At 46.6% G+C, this 22,268-nt stretch overlaps 1 protein-coding gene across 1 annotated transcript in view; it reads left to right on the top strand.

Moving 5' to 3' along the window:
* Positions 1 to 22,268, top strand: part of PRMT3 (protein arginine methyltransferase 3) — an 81,058-nt gene that overhangs the window by 836 nt on the left and 57,954 nt on the right. The window contains exons 2-10 of the mRNA XM_040409755.1: positions 610 to 733; positions 815 to 897; positions 3,141 to 3,190; positions 6,563 to 6,665; positions 7,373 to 7,526; positions 8,411 to 8,555; positions 13,896 to 13,961; positions 16,202 to 16,323; positions 20,626 to 20,725. Of these exons, the coding sequence (XP_040265689.1) occupies positions 610 to 733; positions 815 to 897; positions 3,141 to 3,190; positions 6,563 to 6,665; positions 7,373 to 7,526; positions 8,411 to 8,555; positions 13,896 to 13,961; positions 16,202 to 16,323; positions 20,626 to 20,725 (947 nt within the window). The remainder of the gene's footprint in view (positions 1 to 609; positions 734 to 814; positions 898 to 3,140; positions 3,191 to 6,562; positions 6,666 to 7,372; positions 7,527 to 8,410; positions 8,556 to 13,895; positions 13,962 to 16,201; positions 16,324 to 20,625; positions 20,726 to 22,268) is intronic.

Raw genomic sequence — 22,268 nt, 5'->3', positions numbered from 1 at the left:
GTCACACTGGTGTTATATACAGAGAGTAGTAGATCTCATCGGGTCACACTGGTGTTATATACAGGGTGTAGTAGATCTCATCCGGTCACACTGGTGTTATATACAGGGTGTAGTAGATCTCATCCGGTCACACTGGTGTTATATACAGGGAGTAGTAGATCTCATCCGGTCACACTGGTGTTATATACAGAGAGTAGTAGATCTCATCCGGTCACACTGGTGTTATATACAGGGAGTAGTAGATCTCATCCGGTCACACTGGTGTTATATACAGGGAGTAGTAGATCTCATCCGGTCACACTGGTGTTATATACAGGGAGTAGTAGATCTCATCCGGTCACACTGGTGTTATATACAGGGTGTAGTAGATCTCATCCGGTCACACTGGTGTTATATACAGGGAGTAGTAGATCTCATCCGGTCACACTGGTGTTATATACAGGGAGTAGTAGATCTCATCCGGTCACACGGGTGTTATATACAGGGAGTAGTAGATCTCATCGGGTCACACTGGTGTTATATACAGAGAGTAGTAGATCTCATCGGGTCACACTGGTGTTATATACAGAGATCACGTTGCCCGGTCTTATAAGGATTCTTGTTTTTCAGCTCTGGGTGATGGTGACTTTGAGGACGTCCCGGATCTGTCAGACGGTGAGGATGATGGAGCCTGGGATGATGATGAGGATGATGGTGGTGCTGGTCTGGAGGTCCGCTGTCTGTTCTGTGACAGGTATTGTGCAGTATAGCGGTCGCCTGTATATTCCCACATGTATCTAATACAGAGGGTGATAAGCGTCTCTCTGCTCCCCAGGACACACTCGTCTCCAGAAGAGATCTTCACTCACTGCCGGGCCCAGCACCAGTTTGACATCCAGCAGATCATTTCCCGGCACGGTACGCTGTGGGGGATGGGCGGTCTCTTCTAGGTTTTCTGGAAACCCGGGTGACAACTAATCCAAGCTCCAGTACAACTAACACCAGGTTGTCACCATCTTTCTGACCTATTTATATACCACCGAAGAAGAGCAGGGTTCACCAGACATCGACAGGTTGTCATTCCCCGGGAAAGCTATGTGGGTTGTAATGTTTGCTTTAGTTGTTTTTAAGATCTCTGCTTGCTGTCACTGAATTTGCATTTCTTAGGCTACTTTCACACTTGCGTTGTTGTTTTTCGGTATTGAGATGAGGCAGAGGATCTGAATACCGGAAAAAATATATTTTTTCTTTTAGTCCTCATGCATTTTGAATGGAAAGAGATCCGTTCAGGATGTCTTCCTGTCCGGCCGTATTCCATTTTGGACCGTACACAAAACAGCTGCAAACTGTGGTTTTGTGTCCGGTCATAAAAAACAAAACAATAAAAAAACGGGTCTGGCACTGAAAACAGTCTAAGTCAATGGTGGCGGACCATTTTTTTTTTAAGAGCCTAAAAAACGGATGCGTCACCCATTGATTTTCAATGTATGTAGTGACTGATCTGTTTTTTCCGTTTTGATTTCACACAACTGCATCCTAACGGAACGGATGCATCCTGACGTGCAGAATCGAAACGGACCTGTTTAATCCTCTGCCGGATCTCAGTACCTGAATTCACAACGCAAGTGTGAAAGTAGCCTTAAAGGGGTTGTCTCATCCTGGACAATGGGGGTATATCACTAGGATATGCCCCCATTGTCCTATAGGTGCGGGTCCCACGGCTGGGACCCGCACCTATATCGAGAACGGAGCCCCGCAAGTGAAGAAGGGCGCACTGCGCATGTTCAGCCGCCCTCCATTCATTTTCTATAGGGCCAGCGAAAATAGCTGAGCGCTGGTTCGGTTATTTCCGTCGGCCCCATAGAAATGAATGGCAGCGGGGGCCGTGCATGTGCGGTACGCTCCCATTCACTTCTATGGGGAGCCGGCTCGGTGGTGGCCGGACGGGAGTCCTCCAGCCACCACCTTGCAGGGCTCCGTTCTCGATATAGGTGGGATTTACCTATAAGACAATGGGGGCATATCCTAGCAATGTGCCCCCGATTGTCCATGAAGAGACAACCCCTTTAAACGCGCAAAGACCAAATTCTGCTCATAACTGAGTTTGTTCCATTCTTTCAGACTGGATACAATGTATCAGTGCAGGCAGAATGTATCCTTCTGTTAAAGGGGTTGTCTGAGATGAACAAAGACCGGGGCAATGGTGGTTAATTCTATAAAATAATGAGGGAAGCAGTAGATCCCCATCAGATCCCCTGCTGTTCCAGAGGTACTGGTGTCACACCCACACATATGACCGCTGCAGCCACCTCATGGCTGAGGCCAGTGATTGGGAGAGATCAGGTGTGTGGATGTGATGTTATCCAATCAGAACTGCCAGTGTCGGGCTATGCAGAAACCCCCCCCCCCCCCCCCCCCCCCCCCCCCAACTGGGTAACACCCATATTAGGACCATCACTGCAAACTGCTAGTAATTCACTCCCAACTTCTAGCAGGAATAATAGAGGAGCGACACGACATAGAGTTATAAGAATAGACGGTAACACCTCCCCCATGAACAATAAAGTCAGAAAGAGGAGAGATTTCAATGTGTAGATTACAGGTTTTATTGAATTGTTTCCCTCATAACGACACCTCAGTCAGCTCAGCTCCTCCTGCGCTGTTACATGCTGCCTGCAGACTGCGCTGCGTTTTGTGGTGACGGGCTCCCTTTAAGCTTACATGGGATTTTGTAGACCGGATTCAGTGGTAAGTAGCACATTGTAAATTCATTTACAGCAAGCAGAGATTAGACAGTTGCTGATCTCCTTTTTATAGCCCCAAATCTGGTCGGGGTCCCTGTGAGATTCCGTTCATCTTTCTGGGTACAGGCAGGTGGGTTCTGCCGCAGCTACAGGGTCCTCGCTGGGGGACCCCTCTCTACTAGCACATTACTGTGTAGACACGAGGGGCCCATTAACCCCTGATCTCGGTTACAGTACGCACTGATTTTCTGTATTACACGTATGATGTTAGTTTGTTACAGCTATGATTTTAGTCTATTACACCTGTAATATGTTGTATGACATGTAGGATTTTCTGTAATACGCATGATTTGAATCTGTGACGCCTATGATTTTTGTATTACACGTATGATTTTGTTGTCTCTTGTGCCGTTTTAGGTCTTGACTTTTACGGATACGTTAAACTCATCAACTTCATCAGATCTACAGTAAGTGACTCCGATCGTCTCTGGAGTCCAGACGTTTGGCGAGGGGCTCCGTGCAGGGTTCAGACTCGGACCATGGCGTATATGACTGAACGCAATGATTTCCGTATATTAAGGCTAGGTCTACATGACGACATTTGTCCTGCGACAATACGGCACAACTACACTGCAGCATCGAATGGATTGTTTTGCTCGTGTCGCAGTCGCAGCATGTCACAGTGCGAGACCATAGACTATCATTGTAAATATTGTCGCGCGACAAAATGTCGTCGTGTAGACCTAGCCTAACCGCTGTGCGCGCTCAGCGTCCGGGTTAGGACATGGCAGTCTCTGTAGTCTGGACGGTGGAGGTTTCTTTTCAGATTCCATTCTGCAAGTTGCCTTCCTGGTTCAGAAAATCACGGCTCCTGTGTCTTTCTATGTATGGGAGTATGTATGTTTGTAGTATGGGAGTATGTATGTAGTATGGGAGTATGTATGTGCCTGTGTATGGGAGTATGTATGTAGTATGGGAGTATGTATGTGCCTGTGTATGGGAGTATGTATGTAGTATGGGAGTATGTATGTATGTAGTATGGGAGTATGTATGTATGTAGTATGGGAGTATGTATGTGCCTGTGTATGGGAGTATGTATGTTTGTAGTATGGGAGTATGTATGTGCCTGTGTATGGGAGTATGTATGTATGTAGTATGGGAGTATGTATGTAGTATGGGAGTATGTATGTATGTAGTATGGGAGTATGTATGTAGTATGGGAGTATGTATGTGCCTGTGTATGGGAGTATGTATGTGCCTGTGTATGGGAGTATGTATGTTTGTAGTATGGGAGTATGTATGTAGTATGGGAGTATGTATGTGCCTGTGTATGGGAGTATGTATGTATGTAGTATGGGAGTATGTATGTATGTAGTATGGGAGTATGTATGTATGTAGTATGGGAGTATGTATGTATGTAGTATGGGAGTATGTATGTGCCTGTGTATGGGAGTATGTATGTAGTATGGGAGTATGTATGTGCCTGTGTATGGGAGTATGTATGTGCCTGTGTATGTTTGTAGTATGGGAGTATGTATGTGCCTGTGTATGTTTGTAGTATGGGAGTATGTATGTAGTATGGGAGTATGTATGTGCCTGTGTATGGGAGTATGTATGTTTGTAGTAGGGGAGTATGTATGTGTATGGAACGATCTGTGTTTCTGGCTGTCTATGTATTTGTCCTCCTAGATCAGAAGGTGAGTGTATTTCTCTCGAGGACAGGTAGGTTTGTAGTATGGGAGTATGTATGTGCGTGCCTGTGTAGTATCTGTAGTATGTGTAGGTTTGTAGTATCTGTAGTATGTGTAGGTTTGTAGTATCTGTAGTATGTGTAGGTTTGTAGTATCTGTGTAGATCATTATTTGTTAAATGTAACCTTGGTTCCAAGGTCCAGTTGGCTGCTCAGTACTGAAGCCGACTTCGGAACCAAGTTTTAAAAGGGTTTTCAAGGTTTGAAGTCTTGCAGGACCTTGGATCCGAAGCTTCGCTCATCCCTACTTCCTGAGATCACCTCGGGGAAGCCGCTGTACTGGAAGGGTGTGGACTGGCCGGACCCTCTAACAAACCTACCCACCAGTCACGAGACTCCGGGGATAACTCGCTTCGCCTCGCCGCAGCATTAAAACAAATTTTTAGAGCGAAGCGACTTGGGATCTTGGATCCGACGCTTGCTTTTCTCATCCCTATTACTGAGGAATAAAATCGGATCTCAGACTTGTCAATCAGAAAGCCTGGGAAGCTCGCTGACCTGCTGGCGGTCTGAGCCGGATTCCCCCTGTGTGAACTGCGCTGTAGCGGTGAGACAACTTGTCTAGGTAGCGCCCGGACGGGCAGGAGTTTATTTCTTACGTTACGTTGGTGCTGAAGCTTCACCCCACGGTTTGGACTTTTAAATCCGCAGACTTTGCTGAAGTCTATGATTGACGACCCCATCCTGAGTGCAGAACAGCAGATAGGTCCATATATATATGTACTGTGTGTGTGTCAGTGTACTGTGTGTGTGTCAGTGTACTGTGTGTGTGTCAGTGTACTGTGTGTGTCAGTGTACTGTGTGTGTGTCAGTGTACTGTGTGTGTGTCAGTGTACTGTGTGTGTGTCAGTGTACTGTGTGTGTGTCAGTGTACTGTGTGTGTGTCAGTGTACTGTGTGTGTGTCAGTGTACTGTGTGTGTGTCAGTGTACTGTGTGTGTGTCAGTGTACTGTGTGTGTGTCAGTGTACTGTGTGTGTCAGTGTACTGTGTGTGTCAGTGTACTGTGTGTGTCAGTGTACTGTGTGTGTCAATGTACTGTGTGTGTCAGTGTACTGTGTGTGTGTCAGTGTACTGTGTGTGTGTGTCAGTGTACTGTGTGTGTGTCAGTGTACTGTGTGTGTGTCAGTGTACTGTGTGTGTGTCAGTGTACTGTGTGTGTGTCAGTGTACTGTGTGTGTCAGTGTACTGTGTGTGTCAGTGTACTGTGTGTGTGTCAGTGTACTGTGTGTGTGTCAGTGTACTGTGTGTGTCAGTGTACTGTGTGTGTCAGTGTATGTAAGTGGCTGTATATGTGTGGTTGATGGTTTCTGTGTATTTATGTGTGTGTTGTATGTATGTGAGTAGTTACATGTATTGATTGTATATGTGTCTGTTTATATCTGTGTGTGTACGGTATGTTAGCAGGTGAATGTATGTACATGTGTCTACGGTATGTTAGCTGGTGAATGTATGTACGTGTGTGTACGGTATGTTAGCTGGTGAATGTATGTACGTGTGTGTACGGTATGTTAGCTGGTGAATGTATGTACATGTGTGTACGGTATGTTAGCAGGTGAATGTATGTACATGTGTGTACGGGATGTTAGCAGGTGAATGTATGTACATGTGTCTACGGTATGTTAGCTGGTGAATGTATGTACGTGTGTGTACGGTATGTTAGCAGGTGAATGTATGTACATGTGTGTACGGTATGTTAGCTGGTGAATGTATGTACATGTGTGTACGGTATGTTAGCAGGTGAATGTGTGTACATGTGTGTACGGTATGTTAGCAGGTGAATGTATGTACGTGTGTGTACGGGATGTTAGCAGGTGAATGTGTGTACGGTATGTTAGCAGGTGTCAGTGTATGTCTGTCTGCTCTGAAGGTCCGGCTCTCAGTCTAGGATCTGTTTGCTTAGCCGGGGCCCCCGGGGACTTGGATCCTGTTTATCTCTTGTTCTGGGACGTTTCTCGGCCTCGGATCTCGGTCCTGGGCGCTGGAGCTCGGAGAGGGACAGTTTGATATCTTTGACGGTGTCTCCGGTCGGGCCCCGTGCATTCACTGAGTGATCGGACATTCTTACTTTTCACCCTTTACGTTGTGCAGAGCTGCGCCGCGGAGAGTCTGACTGAGGTCCCCGACCCCAAACCCTGGGATAAGGAAGAATACTTCAGGCCGGTCATCCCGGACGATGGACTACTTCAGTACGGTAAGCGGGCGAGGTGCCGGGAGGGCATCAGATATTGCAGAACGCCCACTACTCTGGAATATGTAGAGCAGGCATGCTCAACCTGCGGCCCTCCAGCTGTTGTAAAACTACAACTCCCACTATGCCCTGCTGCATGCTGATAGCTGCACGCTGTCTGGGAATGCTGGGAGTTGTAGTTTTGCAACAGCTGGAGGGCCGCAGGTTGAGCATCCCTGATGTAGATGAACACATTCTTCAGAGTGTTAATCACCGCACTGGTGTCATTCTCCATTGTGGAGATGGCATCTCTGCTTGCTGTCTGTGAATGGTTGTAAGGATTTCCTGCCTCTGAATTTTACCAAGGATGTTCCCATTCACTAGCAGCAAGCAGAGATCCTGAAATCAGCAACAAAGTGAAATACCAAGTGATTAAGAACATTTCTGGGCTTTCATTATACACAGATGCACTGTGATGGCGGCTTACCTCCATATTGCTCTGTGAACTGTCCTGGAAGCTGAGATATGAGATGCTGTTTGTTGCTTTAGCTCTCCCTTTTGCAGCCTGTGACATGGGCGCTGCGGTCACTACTGACTCAAGGCCCCGGAGTCACACATCCTGCAAACAGTTCCTCATACCTCAGCTTCTCCACCTTGTGTGTGTCGCAGCTGAATTCTCGGGGGTCACCTGGGGGTTAACCTCCATTGAAGATCCTTCATTTTCTCATCAGATTTTGAAGATATGGACCATGACAACGAGAAGTCCTCAAACGCCAAAACGGGCGCTGAACTATCGTTCCAGGAGCGGTTAAAGCAGGCGGAGAGCCGGGTGCTGGAAACGGAGGAAACCCTGGCCAACGTCCTCCAGGAGCTTAATGGGATGAGGTTTGTGAATATATTGGGGGCGTCTCCTAAGGGCCAATTATGGCCCCTGCTGTTCTATAGGGCAGCGAGATCTATTTGCCCTGTCCCCATGAGATTAACACTTAACGTGCCGTTTAATGGGCACAGTGGCACCTTATATATTTCCATGGGGTCCACCCAATTATAGCTTCCTCTTAAAGGGGTTGTCTTATCTTGCTATTACTAGGGCGAGATGAGACTAAGTCCTGACCATCAGGCGGTCTGGCGCTCGCTGCTTCTGTACGTCGCTCACGGCGCCCCACTACCTTAGTATTGGCGAGATGAGACAACCCCTTTAAAGGGGAACTGTCCCTACCCCAGTGAAATGAACATAAGGGAGTGTAAAGACCTGTGACCTCTAATCTGTAGCCCTCCGGCTGCTGCAAAACTACAGTTCTCAGCATGCTCTGGAGACCTCTGCACCTGACTATGGTGAGGGCCACCACAGGTCAGTTTCTGCATGCTGGGAGTTGTAGTTTTTCATCATTTGGAGAGCCACTGGCTTGAGACCTCTGCTTCTGACTATGCTGATCGTCACCGCAGGTCAATTTTTGCATGCTGGGAGTTGTAGTTTCACATTGGTTGGAGGACCACAGGTTGGAAACCCCACCTCCAGCAGGTCGGTTTCTGCTGCGAATCTGACACGTTGGAGGATCTCGAGGGTTGGGGTTCGGACCTTTCCTCTCCCTTTGGTTTATTTCACGGGGGTCGGTTTGGCTCTTGCAGTTCGGCCTCTGGCCACTAGGGGGAGGCAGTGTTTGCCGCCAGGTCCAGGCGCATCCCATCTGCAGGCGCCGCTGTGCTCATCTCTCCATTTCCACGGTTCAGTAAACCTGTCTCTGGGGTATGTTTGAAATTGATTACAGACAACTTGCGCAGGATTTTGTGATGAACGCAGATGTCAGATGTGGTTCGTCTTCCGCTGGGCCCATCGCAGACCTGGATGAGAATGAGGACGGCGCCTACTTCGGCTCCTACGGGCACTTCGGGATACATGAAGAGATGTTAAAGGTTAGCGCAGAACACAGGTGCTGGGACTCTGATTCCAAGAGGGTTAATCATAGCCCACCACGGTGCCAATCACCCCCTGTGCCCAGAATAATAATGCCACGCCAGCCCCCCCCCCCCCCCCCCCGACAGCGCAGCCATATTACTTATTAAATTTTTACCTGCAGATACATTCCTTCAATTTCCTGTAAAAATCCAAAAATCACCCATAGACGGGACTCTGACAACCAGTATGGCTGATACCGGTCCTACATTGGTTGTCACCGCAATGCAGTGATATAAGATGCTGTGATGCTGCATAGATTTCTTAGTGCCGTCTGTTTCCTGGAAAGTTGGGTGACAACCAACAGTGAGGGCAGAGCTGAGCAGGTTTGTCTTTCAGGGATGGGGGTAATCACCAGTGCACCAGAGGAATTTAGGAGTGATTAAACATGGCTGCTTTCTTTCTCCCAGACACAGCGCCACCCAGGTTCGTAGGTTGCGTGCGGTATTGCAGTTTAGCCCTATTCGCTTTAATGGAACAGATCTGCAATACCAGAAACAACCCACGTACAGGGGGTGGCGCTGCTTCAGGAAGAAATCCATGTTTGTATAATTCCGACAACCTATAAACCATTTTGAGTTTGGTTCATTCTTATAGTCCAGCGTCTGATAATCCGGAAATCTTTTCTGCTCAAAGCATAAAACTCCCGACTGGAAGGATCGAGCGTCAATTGCCAGACGTTTAGAAATCTGCAAATAACATTTCTGCCGAATGGAATTGACAGTAACTGCTTTCGTTCAGAAACAGCGCCACACCTGTCTTCAGGCTGTAAGCGGTATTGCAGTTCAGACCCATTCACTGCGGTGAAGCTGAGCTGCAGTACCAGACACGACCCATGGCGCAGTTTCTGGAAGAAAGTAGACAGGTTTTCCTAATATTGAACAAGCCCTGCGTAACATAAAATCCAGTAAATACAAGGCCCTCAGTTCTGTTCATCTGTTTCTGGGAAAGCTGGGTGGCAGGCAACATTACTGCCATTACTGTTCCCACCAGGGTTGTCGCTCAGCTCTTAGACTGCAGATACGGGGAATGTCTTCTTTGCGGTGACCATACACAGCTGATCGTAGCAGGACAGGCCGACCATCTAACGCAGGCATCCTTAACCTGCGGCCCTCCAGCTGTTGCAAAACTACAACTCCCAGCATGCCCAAACAGCCTACAGGTACCAGCCTACAGCAGGGCATTGTGGGAGTTGTAGTTTTACAACAGCTGGAGGGCCGCAGTTTGAGGATGCCTGATCTAACGTGTATGGGGCGTCCTGCCCGCTTCTCGCTCCCAACGACCAATGCCGGGGCCAAAAACATTAATATACCCTGTATGAAACCTTATGGGATTGCTATTCATGCAATTTCCAACCATAAAGTGCAGGCCCCACAAATGTGACTTCATAGAATATTCTACAGAGAGGCGCCCCAGCGGCCCGTGAATTATAGGTTATTACGTATTCCTCTTCTCCGTAGTTCACAGCTTTTTTTTTAGGTTGATTGCCCTTGAAATCCTGCTGCTCACGATGCGCTTGTATTTACTGAGTCTCCTCCGTTCCTCGTACAAGTGCCGTTTGTTATCTGCGCAGGAACAATATGGAACACGGCCGCAGGGATGCGCAGATTTTTCCCGAGTCGCCGCACCTCCTGTCGTACAGCCCAGTGTTCTTTGTTTTCTCTCCTGGGGGGTGATAAATAACCGAAATTTATGATCTATAAAAGCTGCGATTTCCCCATCAATCAGGGAAAACCTTGAGCGGTGTCCTCTAGATGCAGAATTCTCTCCACCCCCTCCCCTCATAGGATCTTCAGTGAACGGCCCGGGCGGGAAACATATAAAAACGCTGATACATTGTAAATACATCGCTACAATGTAACGGACCGCTGCTACAATGTAAATGTGAGAATCCATCCTGCGGCCAGGCAAGATCCTTATCTGCAGCTGAGAGCCACGGGTTTATTCTCTCTGCGGCTACATCTCAATCGAGGGAGACGGCAGAAATTCTACGTGTCCATAAAATAGAGAATGTTACAAATTAAAATGTAATTTTTATTTTTTTAATTTTTACTATGTTTTCTTTTTTTTTTTTACTGGTTTCCATTTTTTTCCCAAATGTTTTAATGCAGTTTTTTTTTATTTTAATCATTTTTTATTTTTATATTCAGCTTTATATTGTTATCTTCATTTTTTGCTGTACTTACTTTACTTTTGTCATTCGGTATTTTTATTTTTTATTTTTTTATTCAGTTTTAATATCTTTATGTACTTTTATTCATTTTTTATGTTTGGGAAATGAGGAGGAAATGTTGAATTTTTTAATTAAATTTAATGTAAAAAAAAAAAAAAAACTTGATAAATTTGTCGCTTATTGTTTTTATCTAAAAAAAAAATTCAGATTGCAAATCTGCCTTTTTGATTGAAGCGTTGTGATAGGAAAAGTTGCAGCACTGCTTACCTAAGCGGTGTTAACATTCTGGAGTTCAGGAAAGCTGGGTGACAACGCTGTGCGTGAGCTGTAATGGTGGTTGTCAGTGGGGATTCTTTATCTTAGGTTTATGATGAAATTTCTATACAATAATTCCCCAGTGTGCTTATTCACAAAAATAGAGGAAATATTCCCTGGGGACAATCTGTTGAGGAATTTAAGTAGTGTGTGTCGTCGTCCCCCGTCCCCCCCCACCCCGGTATTTCACCTCAAGACCGTTGGCATCGCTGCTGTTTATGGAGGACTGTGTCTTGGATCTCTGTCTCCTGTCTTTTACGTCTGTAGGAAATTTGTCTGGGTTTTGAGTTCCCAACAGCCTCTGTGCTGTATGATTAGCTATCAATCAAAAAATAAATAAAATTCATATTTTCTTTTTTATGTACTTTTTAATTTAATTTCCTTATTTATGTTCATCTTTTATTATATTTCTATTTATTTATTTTAAATTTAGTTTTTATAGAATTTATTTATTCTTTATCTTTAATTGAATTTACATTTTTATGGTGTATGTGTGTGTGTGTGTGTGTGTGTATATATATATATATATATATATATATATATATATATATATATACCTTGGAGTGCTGCTGGCTATTCTTTACTTCTAGCTTATTGGACCTAGGTGCGGGTTCACATTTGCCGGACGTGCACCCCGCGTTTATACAGTGTGCTGCCTCCTCATTTTCTCAATTATATATTTATATATATATATATATATATATATATATATATATATATATATATATATATATAAATTAATAATAATTTTTTTTAATTTTATTAACTCTCAAGACCGCCTTCTTTAGTTTTCTCCTCCTTCCACTTTACTGACTGTATCACTGACCTAACCAAACCTTAGCTGGTCCTAGTCTGGGTTGGTGGTGACTTCACCGTCATTCCCCCTCCCTTGGTGAGAATATTAATGTATTGTGCCGTTTATAATAGACTTTTTTTTTTTTTTTTTATCTGATCAAATTTTAATGCAAATATCATGTCTACTCTAAATATTGCCGTACCTCTGTAGAATCTCTTCTGTGACCTTGAGAAGAAGGCATCGGGCGGACATGTTATAAATGACAAGTTTAAGGCTGTATTCACACGTGATGCTTTTATTGAGGTTTTGCTGCCATTTTATTTATTTATTTATTTATTTTTGCATTTTAAATGTTGCAATTTATTAGCAAACGGACATACAGATTCCCGGCAAAACAGCAGCCTGTTCATGTGAATATGGCCCAATGACTTGATATAACTTTGTTTTGCAGATCGGAGATTTGAATTCCCCTGTAGCGGGTTAAGCGCTGTTCGGTAAATCTGACCAATTTGCTGACGCCACCAGAAATGGCAAAGGTTCAGGCGTCAATCGAGAAATCATTGTAGTGGAAAATCTTTGGATTTCTTCATGAACTGTGCCTTTAGCCTCAGATAATCAATTAAAAGCTGGCGGATCAGCTTTCCGGTCCTGCACACGTGACTGGACGGGTCGGGGGCAAATCATTTGCTGCCCTCTTCCTATCATAGCGTTTTCCTTGGTACCCCACGCGACGGCCTGTGATTGGCTGAGAGGTCTGTGGGCGCTGGGCTGCGTCTGATCTAACGTAATGTACGCAGCTGTATCACTCGTCCTATACGTTCTTGGGACCCAGCTTTCCCTTAATCCTGAATGGCAGATTCTGACCGGTTGCTGAGTCATACGTCTCGCACCCCTGTACTGCTGCATAGGACATAACGGCGTTATGATCCAGGTGTCCGGAAAAGTCGGGTGACAACCTTTGTGGTCCCTGTAATAATATCCATTTTACTTGACACCCAGGAACAGTTATTGAATCCCAATGGATGGAACTTTTAAAATTTTTGGTGTTTTTTTTTTATACCCTTATCAGCTAAAAAAAAAAGCTTTTAAAAGTCAAAATGGAAAAAAAAATTCTGCATAAGTATTCACGCCCTCTACTATTTTCATAGATGTGTATTTTTCGGTGTCTGGTGAGCAGTGTAGGGTTTTTCTCCTTCATCCCATTGAAGGACACGGCGGTCGACCACGTCTCAGGCTGATAACGGGGAGCACTGCGGGTGTAAAATATCCCCACCTCCGTCACATATTGCGCAGATCGTCCAGCCTTTGTTCGGTAGATGTCCCGTCCCTGGCCGGCTGTGCTGCAGCAGTCTATAATGAGAACCATTGTGAAGCGACAGGGATGAAACGCGCGATAAAATGTATTTACGTCAGTTCAGAAAATAACAGAAAATAAATCCCTTTCTTGGAAGATGTGATTTCAGGCATTTCCTTGTCATTTTAATTGATCACCTTTGCAGAGCTTCACGCTTGAGATAACAAACCCAATTTGCATTATATTAGTTGTAATTACCACTGGCGATCACTTAGTGACGGAAAACCTGACTATGTCGCGGGCAGGAGAACATCATTTCAAATGAATACAATTCACTTAGATTTGTGTAAATAATACTTTTTTATATCGAGTATTTTTATGAATATTTGTATTTTAGTTTAATTTTTATTAATCTCTCTATTTTTACTTATTGTTTTTACCATTTTCTTTTTTGTTGTCTTCATTATATTTTATTATTTTATCATTACTATTTTTATTATTATATATGTTTCATACCTAAACTACATTTTTGTTAAATAAAAATTCCTAATTATGGAAACCAATAGGACATTTTTGGTCTAGAAGAATAAAAGAAATCCAGTCATTATAATAAATCCTTTGAACTCTTAGATATTGGGGCGTCACGTGATTTAAAACCCTTATTCTTTTCCTTTTTATAAAATTCTCTTTTCCTGATTTTTTAAAATCTTTTTTCTCTGCAGGATGCAGTGCGGACAGAAAGCTACAGGAACTTCACGTACCAGAATCCTGATCTATTTAAAGACAAGGTGAGGAATGGCCCCTGTGAACGGCTAGAAGCCAAGACGGAGCAGGCGCCGGTCGCATTGCTGTAGTACGGCGGTGACAGCCGGGGATTTAATACGTCGGAGGATGTTCGTCGAGTGCTTGAGACTGCTGAGTGCAGATAATGCGGGGTGGGTTTTATTTTCCACCCTTTATTTATGGACTGGAGGATAAGAGTGAGGCCGGCTTTACTGTGTCCAACGTAATTGGCTATTTAAAATAAATAAATAAATATAGATATATCCCAAACACATCATTTTATAAAATTACAAAAAAATATATTCTTTAAAAATATAAAAATACAATCTGTTCTCTTCTTCGTGACGTGGTAAAATATTGCATCTAATAATGACCTGATTATTTTGTGAACACAGTGGGAGTTCTGACCAGATGAGCTTACAATCTAAAGTCTGCAATTGACCTTTATGGTTTCTGTTGGTGGAGGGTCTCATGGTGTGACCCCCCCCCCCCAATTAGTCACCCCATGAATCCTCTTTCCTCTTGTCGCGTGTGCAGATTTTATACCTTCACTATAATTTATAGAGACGTAAATGTAAAAAATGATTCTAATGAGTTAGCTGCCCGTCTGCCCTCTCCATAGTGTCCAGTAGGGTGCGCTGTTCTGTTGAAGTCTATGGCGATTGCCCAGTGGAGGAGATGTCACCCAGCTTTCCTAGATGTAATGAACGCAGCAGCACCCCCCCTCCTGTAACGCCACAGAACTTGGCTGTGTGAGCCTCTCCAGATGCCTTGCTTATCACCCAGCTTTCCCAAATACCGATCCGAGCGAGACCCTTTAATAATAGACGACCCGGACCGTAGAGCTGACAATCTATTGTGTTTGCGTTGCTGCGTGCATGGTATGAAGGGTGACTGTATTTGCCATCACTCAGCTCAGTAGTAACTTTGGTTTAAATAATGTTCACCGTCTCCTCCGGCCGGAGTGCCCGTCGCCAGGCCGTGCTGTGCTGTCATCTGTGCCGTCTCGCCAGCCGCAGCCGCAGTCGCCTTGCTGCAATCCTCAATTATGGGAGGAGGTTTTGCACTGCAGAAGCCGTTCCTCTCTTGGATTCCTACCCTGTGGATGCTGCTCAGCCGCATGTAAAGAGCAGGGGCTGTTATTAACCCCCTTCAGTCACCAACCCGCCAGTCTCTCAGTACAAAAACTGTATGCACCCCACGTAGCAATCAATGTAAACCGAGCAACTATAGAACGTGTGTGCATACACTGAACCTGCTAGACTTAAAGGGGTTGCATGTTATCAGAAAATCATGGCTGATTTCTTCTACATGGAGTGCATATTACAGCTCGGCTCCATTCACATCAATGGGGCTGACCTGCAATACCAGACACAGCCTATGGACAAGGGTGGCACTGTTTCAAGGCAGCCATGTTTTTCGAATCTCCTACCACCCCATTAATCCATAGGATAATTCTTCTCTTGACCTATGTGTCTATCAGTTCAGCCTGCTCACAATTGCGGAGCACCCGGTTACGACCTTTGGACCCAAGGGACGTCTATACTAGATTTTGATTATAATAGATTAGTTGATTATACTGCTACTAGTATTGTTTCCAGGACTGGAATATCTGTAGCCTGTCAGCAATATTTGGTGGAGGTATGACCCCCCCCCCCCCTACCGATCAGCTGGTTGAAGGGGTTATGGTGTTCCCTTGATTGTTTACCAGGCACAGCGCCATAATTTGGTAGTGGCTGTGTCTGGTATTGCAGCTCAGTCCCGTTCACTTCGATGGGGTGGAGTTACAGTGAAGGGCGGTACCAGGAGCAGCCACTACTGACCGTATGGCGCTATTCCTGGTAAACCGTGACGTGATGCCTCAGTCAGCTGATCGACAGGGTGCCGGGAGTTGGACCCACACCAGTCCTAGAAACCCCTTTATAGGTATATTCTCATCTCAGTCATTAATTAAAGCAAAAGAGGGACAAGGGGTCTTGGAAGGTCCGAATTGGGTACCCAGATTTGTAAATGCATTGCGTTATTGAGCGCTGATCGCCGTAGGTCTGACTGGCTGTTGTAACCCTTGGAGATTTGCTCGTTTCTTCTGGAGGTGTCCACCCATGGCCATGTCCTCCAGGACATCTGAACAGGGCTTGCCATGATGACCCTGCCGCCTTCCATCTAAATACCTTTAGCTGGAGTTTTCTCCGGGCTCAGTAGGTAAGAGCACCATAATAATGACCTGTGATTCTCTCTTGCCCAGGTGGTTCTTGACGTTGGCTGCGGTACTGGAATTCTATCAATGTTTGCCGCAAAGGCTGGCGCCAAAAAAGTGTACGGAGTCGATCAGTCAGAGATCATCTACCAGGCGATGGACATTATCCGGTGAGTGACGGCGCAGCGCTGACCGGGGAACCCATTGTGCTCGCTGTACGTCTTCCGACAGCTCTTTATGGTAGCGGTACACGTTGTAGGAGACCAACCAGACAAAAGTAAAAAAGGCGCTTAAAGGGGTTGGATCAAAGAGGAATGGGTGATACATACATGATTGCTGGGACCCCGCAGTTCAAGAACAGGGAGTCCCATGATCCCTGTCTGAATGGAGCGGTGATGTCATGTCCATTTTTGTCTGAAGAAGGGATTAAAGGGGTTGTCTCATCTCAGACAATGGGGGCATATCGCTATGGTGTGCCCCCATTGTCTTGTAGGTGCGAGTCCCAGCGCTGGGAACCACACCTATCGCCTAAACGGAGCCCCGCAAAGTGGTGGCTGGAGGACTCTGGTCCGGCCACCACCAAGACATTCGTAGAAATGAATGGGAGCGCACCGCGCATGACCGGCCACCGCTCCCATTCACTTTTATGGGCCCATAGAAATGAATGGAGGGCAGCTGCGCATGCGCAGTGCACCCTCCACCAATTTCAGGGCTCCGTTCCTTTAATCCCCGAAAGGCATTAAATGTAATTGGAATAAAAGAAGCAAATCCATATAGATCCTTGGGGTTTGGCGCCCGTGTATTCACTTTTTTTGGGGGGGGGGGGGTATACTCCATTTTTCCTGAATGGAGCGGGGGTTATGCCTGCACACTGCTGTTCCGTTCAGTATATCGCAGCAATCTGCCGTCGCCTTCAGTCCCGCAGAGAATGAATGGATCGGTAGTGCGCATGCTCGACTAGCTGCTCCATTAATTTGGGGCTACGGGGCCCCCTTTCTTGTGACCACTGGGACCCCCATAGATCTGATAGTTATCCCCTATCCACTTCTAACCTCTGCAGGATCTCGGTGCCCCTCCCCTTTCTTGAAGCTGCCCCTCCCCTTTCTTGAAGCCCCTCCCCCAGCATGTGAGCTGCAGATTCCAGACGCTTCACCCTCAGGGCACAGACTTTTCGCTGCGCTGGTCTCTATACAAACCGGCCAATCGGAAGAAGCTGAGCTGCAGTGTAAAGCATGAGACTGGATGAGGTGGATTTTGGACTATCTCAGACACCAATAGACAGTGTAATCTGCAGTCCCTTATCATAGCTGTACTGTCACTCCCTGGCCTGTAAGGGCTGATAACAGATGACAATAGATTGAATCCAGTTATACATCAGAGATACATTGTAGCTTTAATGTATCTGAATTTCCAGTTCTAATCCTATCAGCGCCTCCAATTATACAGGGGGCAGTAGATTGCATTCAGGACGGTTTGGATTTCTTGGTGTTTTTTGCGGGGCTCTTTCCTTTGGCAGTGCGTTGTGTTTTTGCAGGTGTTCGGGACTGGCACCGGTGGCTTCATGCTATTGATTTTGGATGGCAGGCAGAACGCTCTGCTGGATTGTGCGCGGATCTGTTTGGCCTGCAGCCTGACTTGGAACAGACCCCGGTCATGCTTGGTGGCCTGAGCTGGCGCAGTCAGCCCCCGCCACTGGCAGCAAAGCGCATAAAGTACATTTGTTCCCTTGGTCTTAGAATTGAAAAAGAATGGCGTCCTCTGTTTCCCAGTCTGATGTAGATATAGGAGCCCCTGCCCCTCGAGTCGACACATAAGATACCCGAAAACAGCTGCAGGACATGGGTGGTAGAGCGGGCCGGGCATAGGCGTTAAAGGGGTTGTACCAGTTAGGTAAAAAAATAAAGCACTGTAAATCTGATGGTCAGCAATACATACATAAGCTTAGCAAGTTTTAGGCAAAATTAAATTCTATTTCCTCATTTCCCTGGTTCTTTTCTGGCCCTTTGTTTACCTGCAGTAACCACAATCTCTGGAGTTTCCTCATGAATATTTGTCCCCTTCCCCCCGGAGGGAATAAAAGTGCTGCCCTGAGTGACATGTCTGACTGCTTGGAGACTCAGCAGCATGTTGTATGTGTAGGACTACAAGTCCCAGCTGTCCAATGACACTGCTGATACACACAGGATCTCCCCCCTACCTGTTCTTGTGCAATGCTCTGCAGAACTCCTCCAGTCTGTCAGCTCTGTGTCTGCAGGAGGAGGAGGGAAGATCCTGTGCCCAGCATTTGTCTCTTCACTACCTGCAGCTGCTCAGCAAAGCCTCCAGCCCTGAGTCTGTGCTGCTGATGGTAGAAAGGGTTAAACTTTCCTGAAGAATCCAGTGGGAGAGGAGAGACAGAACAGACAGTTGCAGCTCGCCAGTGCAGAGGGAACGTGACCTCTCGTGCACAGACACAGACCTGCTCCTTATGCTTGTGCATGAAACATCATCAGAGCAGGGAGAGAAGCTGACATCACAGGTCATGTGACCCTCAGTGAGATCTGAGAAAGGAGCCACTGCAGATAAAGTGAGTGCATTGTAAACCCCTTACATATGATTAGTTAGGGACATACAAAGAACAAAAAAAAAAAAAACTTTAACAAGGAGATCTCCCTTGTGATGAGGACAATCAGTGACAACAGAATAGCTGCATTGTCTGTTTGAGGTAGTCTGAATCGAGCTCTTTTTCTCATCGTGACGCTTCTAATGCTTTACACTGCAGCTCTGCTTTCTCAGATTGGCTGAAGCTCAGTAGGAAGTCGGTGCCAGGGGAGACGATTCCTTTAAATAACAATCTGATAATTATAAAGTACAAGCAACTGAATCACAAGTGTGAAAAATATTATCATGAAGCCGCTACTCAGTGACCAAGTGGAGGAGTCGGCCTGCCCCGCGTAGGAGCGCCGCTACTCAGTGACCAAGTGGAGGAGTCGGCCTGCCCCGCGTGGGAGCGCCGCTACTCAGTGACCAAGTGGAGGAGTCGGCCTGCCCCGCGTAGGAGCGCCGCTACTCAGTGACCAAGTGGAGGAGTCGGCCTGCCCCGCGTGGGAGCGCCGCTACTCAGTGACCAAGTGGAGGAGTCGGCCTGCCCCGCGTAGGAGCGCCGCTACTCAGTGACCAAGTGGAGGAGTCGGCCTGCCCCGCGTGGGAGCGCCGCTACTCAGTGACCAAGTGGAGGAGTCGGCCTGCGCCGCCCGGCCTGCCCCGCGTGGGAGCGCCGCCCATGACGGTGCCCATCTATTGCTTCTGGCAGGAGCAGAGCTGAGATCCCCCTAGAGCCTCCTGGCCCTGACAATCTGATTGTGAGCCGGGAGCCCCTTGGAAGCACCCTTGATGTTACCCTGTTATATAAGTGGGCACATCTGTGTCTTGGGGGGCATGCATGCTTACCCCTCCTTGGCAGGAGATGAGGGCACCCCAGCATTACCTGGACCACACGCCCTCTTGTGCTAGGAAACCTGCCCGTATGCCATCACTCTAATTATTGAAGTAATTTCCACTGATTTGTTAAGTCCCCTTAATACTGCGAATACGTAATTGATATTTTATACTCGCTGTCAGAGGGGCCAGTTCAGGAGTTCACTCCGCCCCCCCCCCAGCACCGTTTGATTCCTTTGTTTCGCGAGGTCATCCTTTTTCAATTACGCCCTTAATGAGATTCCCGGTGCGGCAGAGATGGCGGAGAGAGGGGCGAGATAAGGGCAGGAGCTGCTCCGCAGTGAATAATTCTCGTCTTGGCAGTAGCTGTCATGTCCGCCATACGTGGACGGAGATTGATCCTCTCCGGGGCAATGGAAGGGGGGGGGGGGCTCAGCCCTTCAGGATTTATATGGCTTTTTGTGTGTTTTTGTAGTTTCTTGCTGTGTATCCATGTTCCTATGTGTATGGAAACGAGCCAGATACTGGGTGACATCTGCCAGGGCCGTGCCCCAGATTTCCATAAACCTACCTTGTTATGTGGCATTACATCCTCACCGTCTCTTTTCTCTGCTACGCTCCTACCTGTGTAGTTTCAGTCTTCACTGCCACCCTAGTATTTTATTCAAGAAACGGGAGAACAAGATGAACAAAACTTTTGCTTCCTTCCAGACGGGCGAGTGATACGCAAAACTATCATAAACCCTCCATCATATCGCCGCAGAGCGTAGCAGCTTTGCCTTTCAGTCCTCTAGGAAAGCTGGGTGACAACCACTTGTGGGAGGGCAGCTGTAATGGTGACCCCATTGGTTGGCACCCACACTTCCCAGAAGAGCCTGTAGATGCAAAACGGGTCCTTTGCTTGTTATTTCTTGGATTTAGGAGGTGAAAGGGCAATCATTGAATATCTTGGTAAATCCAATAATCCGGAAGCCTGAAAAATTGCGCCAGCCCAGGGCGCTGCCGCATGGCGTCCGGACGTGCCGCTCCTTACAATCTTCACTTCTTGCTTTCAGCCTGAATAAGTTAGAAGATAGAATCTCTCTGATTAAAGGGAGAATAGAAGAGATCGATTTACCGGTGGAGAAGGTGGATATAATTATTTCGGAATGGATGGTAAGTCACACGCCGCTGGCGGATGTCGACATAATTCACGCTGAAGAATGAAGGCCGTTTTCTTATTTAGACTCATTTAAAGGGGAAATGACAAGTTGAAACATTGTATTTCTATGTTGCAAATTTTTCAAGGGACTTTTGAATGTAAAATCTCTCCATTTTCTTTGCCGTTGAATGAGATCCATCATTTTTCTGATTTCACTTGAATGGGAGCTGAGCTGCAGTGCCCCAGCATGACCATTACATGGTGGGGGGCGCAGTCTGCTTCTGCCTCTGTCCACTGATTTTTTTATATTTTTTGCAAGCAGCTGCCAATAATAGCTGATCAGTGGGGGTGCCAGGTGTCAGACCCCCCACCGATTTAATATTGATGGGTCATCAATATCTACAAACGCAAGAACCTCTTTAAATGGGTTGTCATAGTGTTTAGGATAGGTCATCTGATTGGTGGGGGTCTGACTCCCGTCAATCCGCTGTTTGAAGAGGCCGTGGCCCTCCGTGAGCACTTAGGCTAGTGATGTCACGTTCATCGGTCACATGGCCTAGGCACAGCTCAGTCCCATTCAAGTGAGCATGCCTGAGCTGCAATACCAAGTGCAGCCACCTTTCAATAGAGGGCGCTGTGCATTTTAAGCTGAGCGCCACAGCCTCTTCACACAGCTACTACTGTGAGAAGCTGACTTTACACCCCCCCCCCCCACACTTATTTGCCTTGGATTTCACACTTTGCGATGCAAACTATAAATTGATACTCCGAGCATTTAAAGGGGTCCTTAACTGTTAATAAAACAACGATCATGCAGCAGCATTTCCGTCCGGGTTTGTCCTCTGGATAGGTTATCATTATCAGATTGGCGGGAGTCCGACACCCGGCACCCCCACTGATCAGCTGTACGAGGAGACCACGCGCGCCTGTGCCGTCTCTCTTCTCTTTTCCTGTCCGCTGCTGCTGCCTATGGCAAAGATCATAGACCGCCACAGTGGATAGCAAGAGAGAAGGGAGACCGCACGTGCACAGTTGATCGGGGGTGCCGATCTTGTACAGCTGATCGGGGGTGCCGGGTGTCGGACTCCGGCCAATCTGATAATGATAACCCATAGGTCATCAGTAGTAAAAGGCCGGACGAGACCTCGCCTGTGCACTGCCGGGTGTGGACAGCGTGGGAATCGGAAGATGGAGAAAGCAGAGAGCAGGAGCGGATGAATCTTCTGTTTTAAAGGGCAAATGCTTCGAAGTCGATTTGTTTAGCGTTTTTCCCACATCCACAGGATGTTCAATAAATATGTGATGTGTGGGGAATCCCATGGAAGCTGATGCAAAAAGCGGGGTGCTACTTTTCATTGGCAGGCTAGGGAACTCCACCTAGCCAGTGCTAGGAACCCCACCTATCAGGTATTTAAACTGTAAAAGTGATGTAAAAAATGACAATAAGACGTCGTATAGTATACGATCATCTCTAACAAAGCTAGAACCAGCCCTGCACCTCGCATGGGTCCAGAGATCTCCCCATTCACTGCTCCAATTGTGCTGCTACATTTTTTT

The sequence above is a fragment of the Bufo bufo genome, chromosome 10 (assembly GCF_905171765.1).
Source record: "Bufo bufo chromosome 10, aBufBuf1.1, whole genome shotgun sequence".
Classification (NCBI taxonomy): Eukaryota; Metazoa; Chordata; class Amphibia; order Anura; family Bufonidae; genus Bufo; species Bufo bufo.
This window is presented reverse-complemented; position numbering and strand designations above follow the sequence as displayed.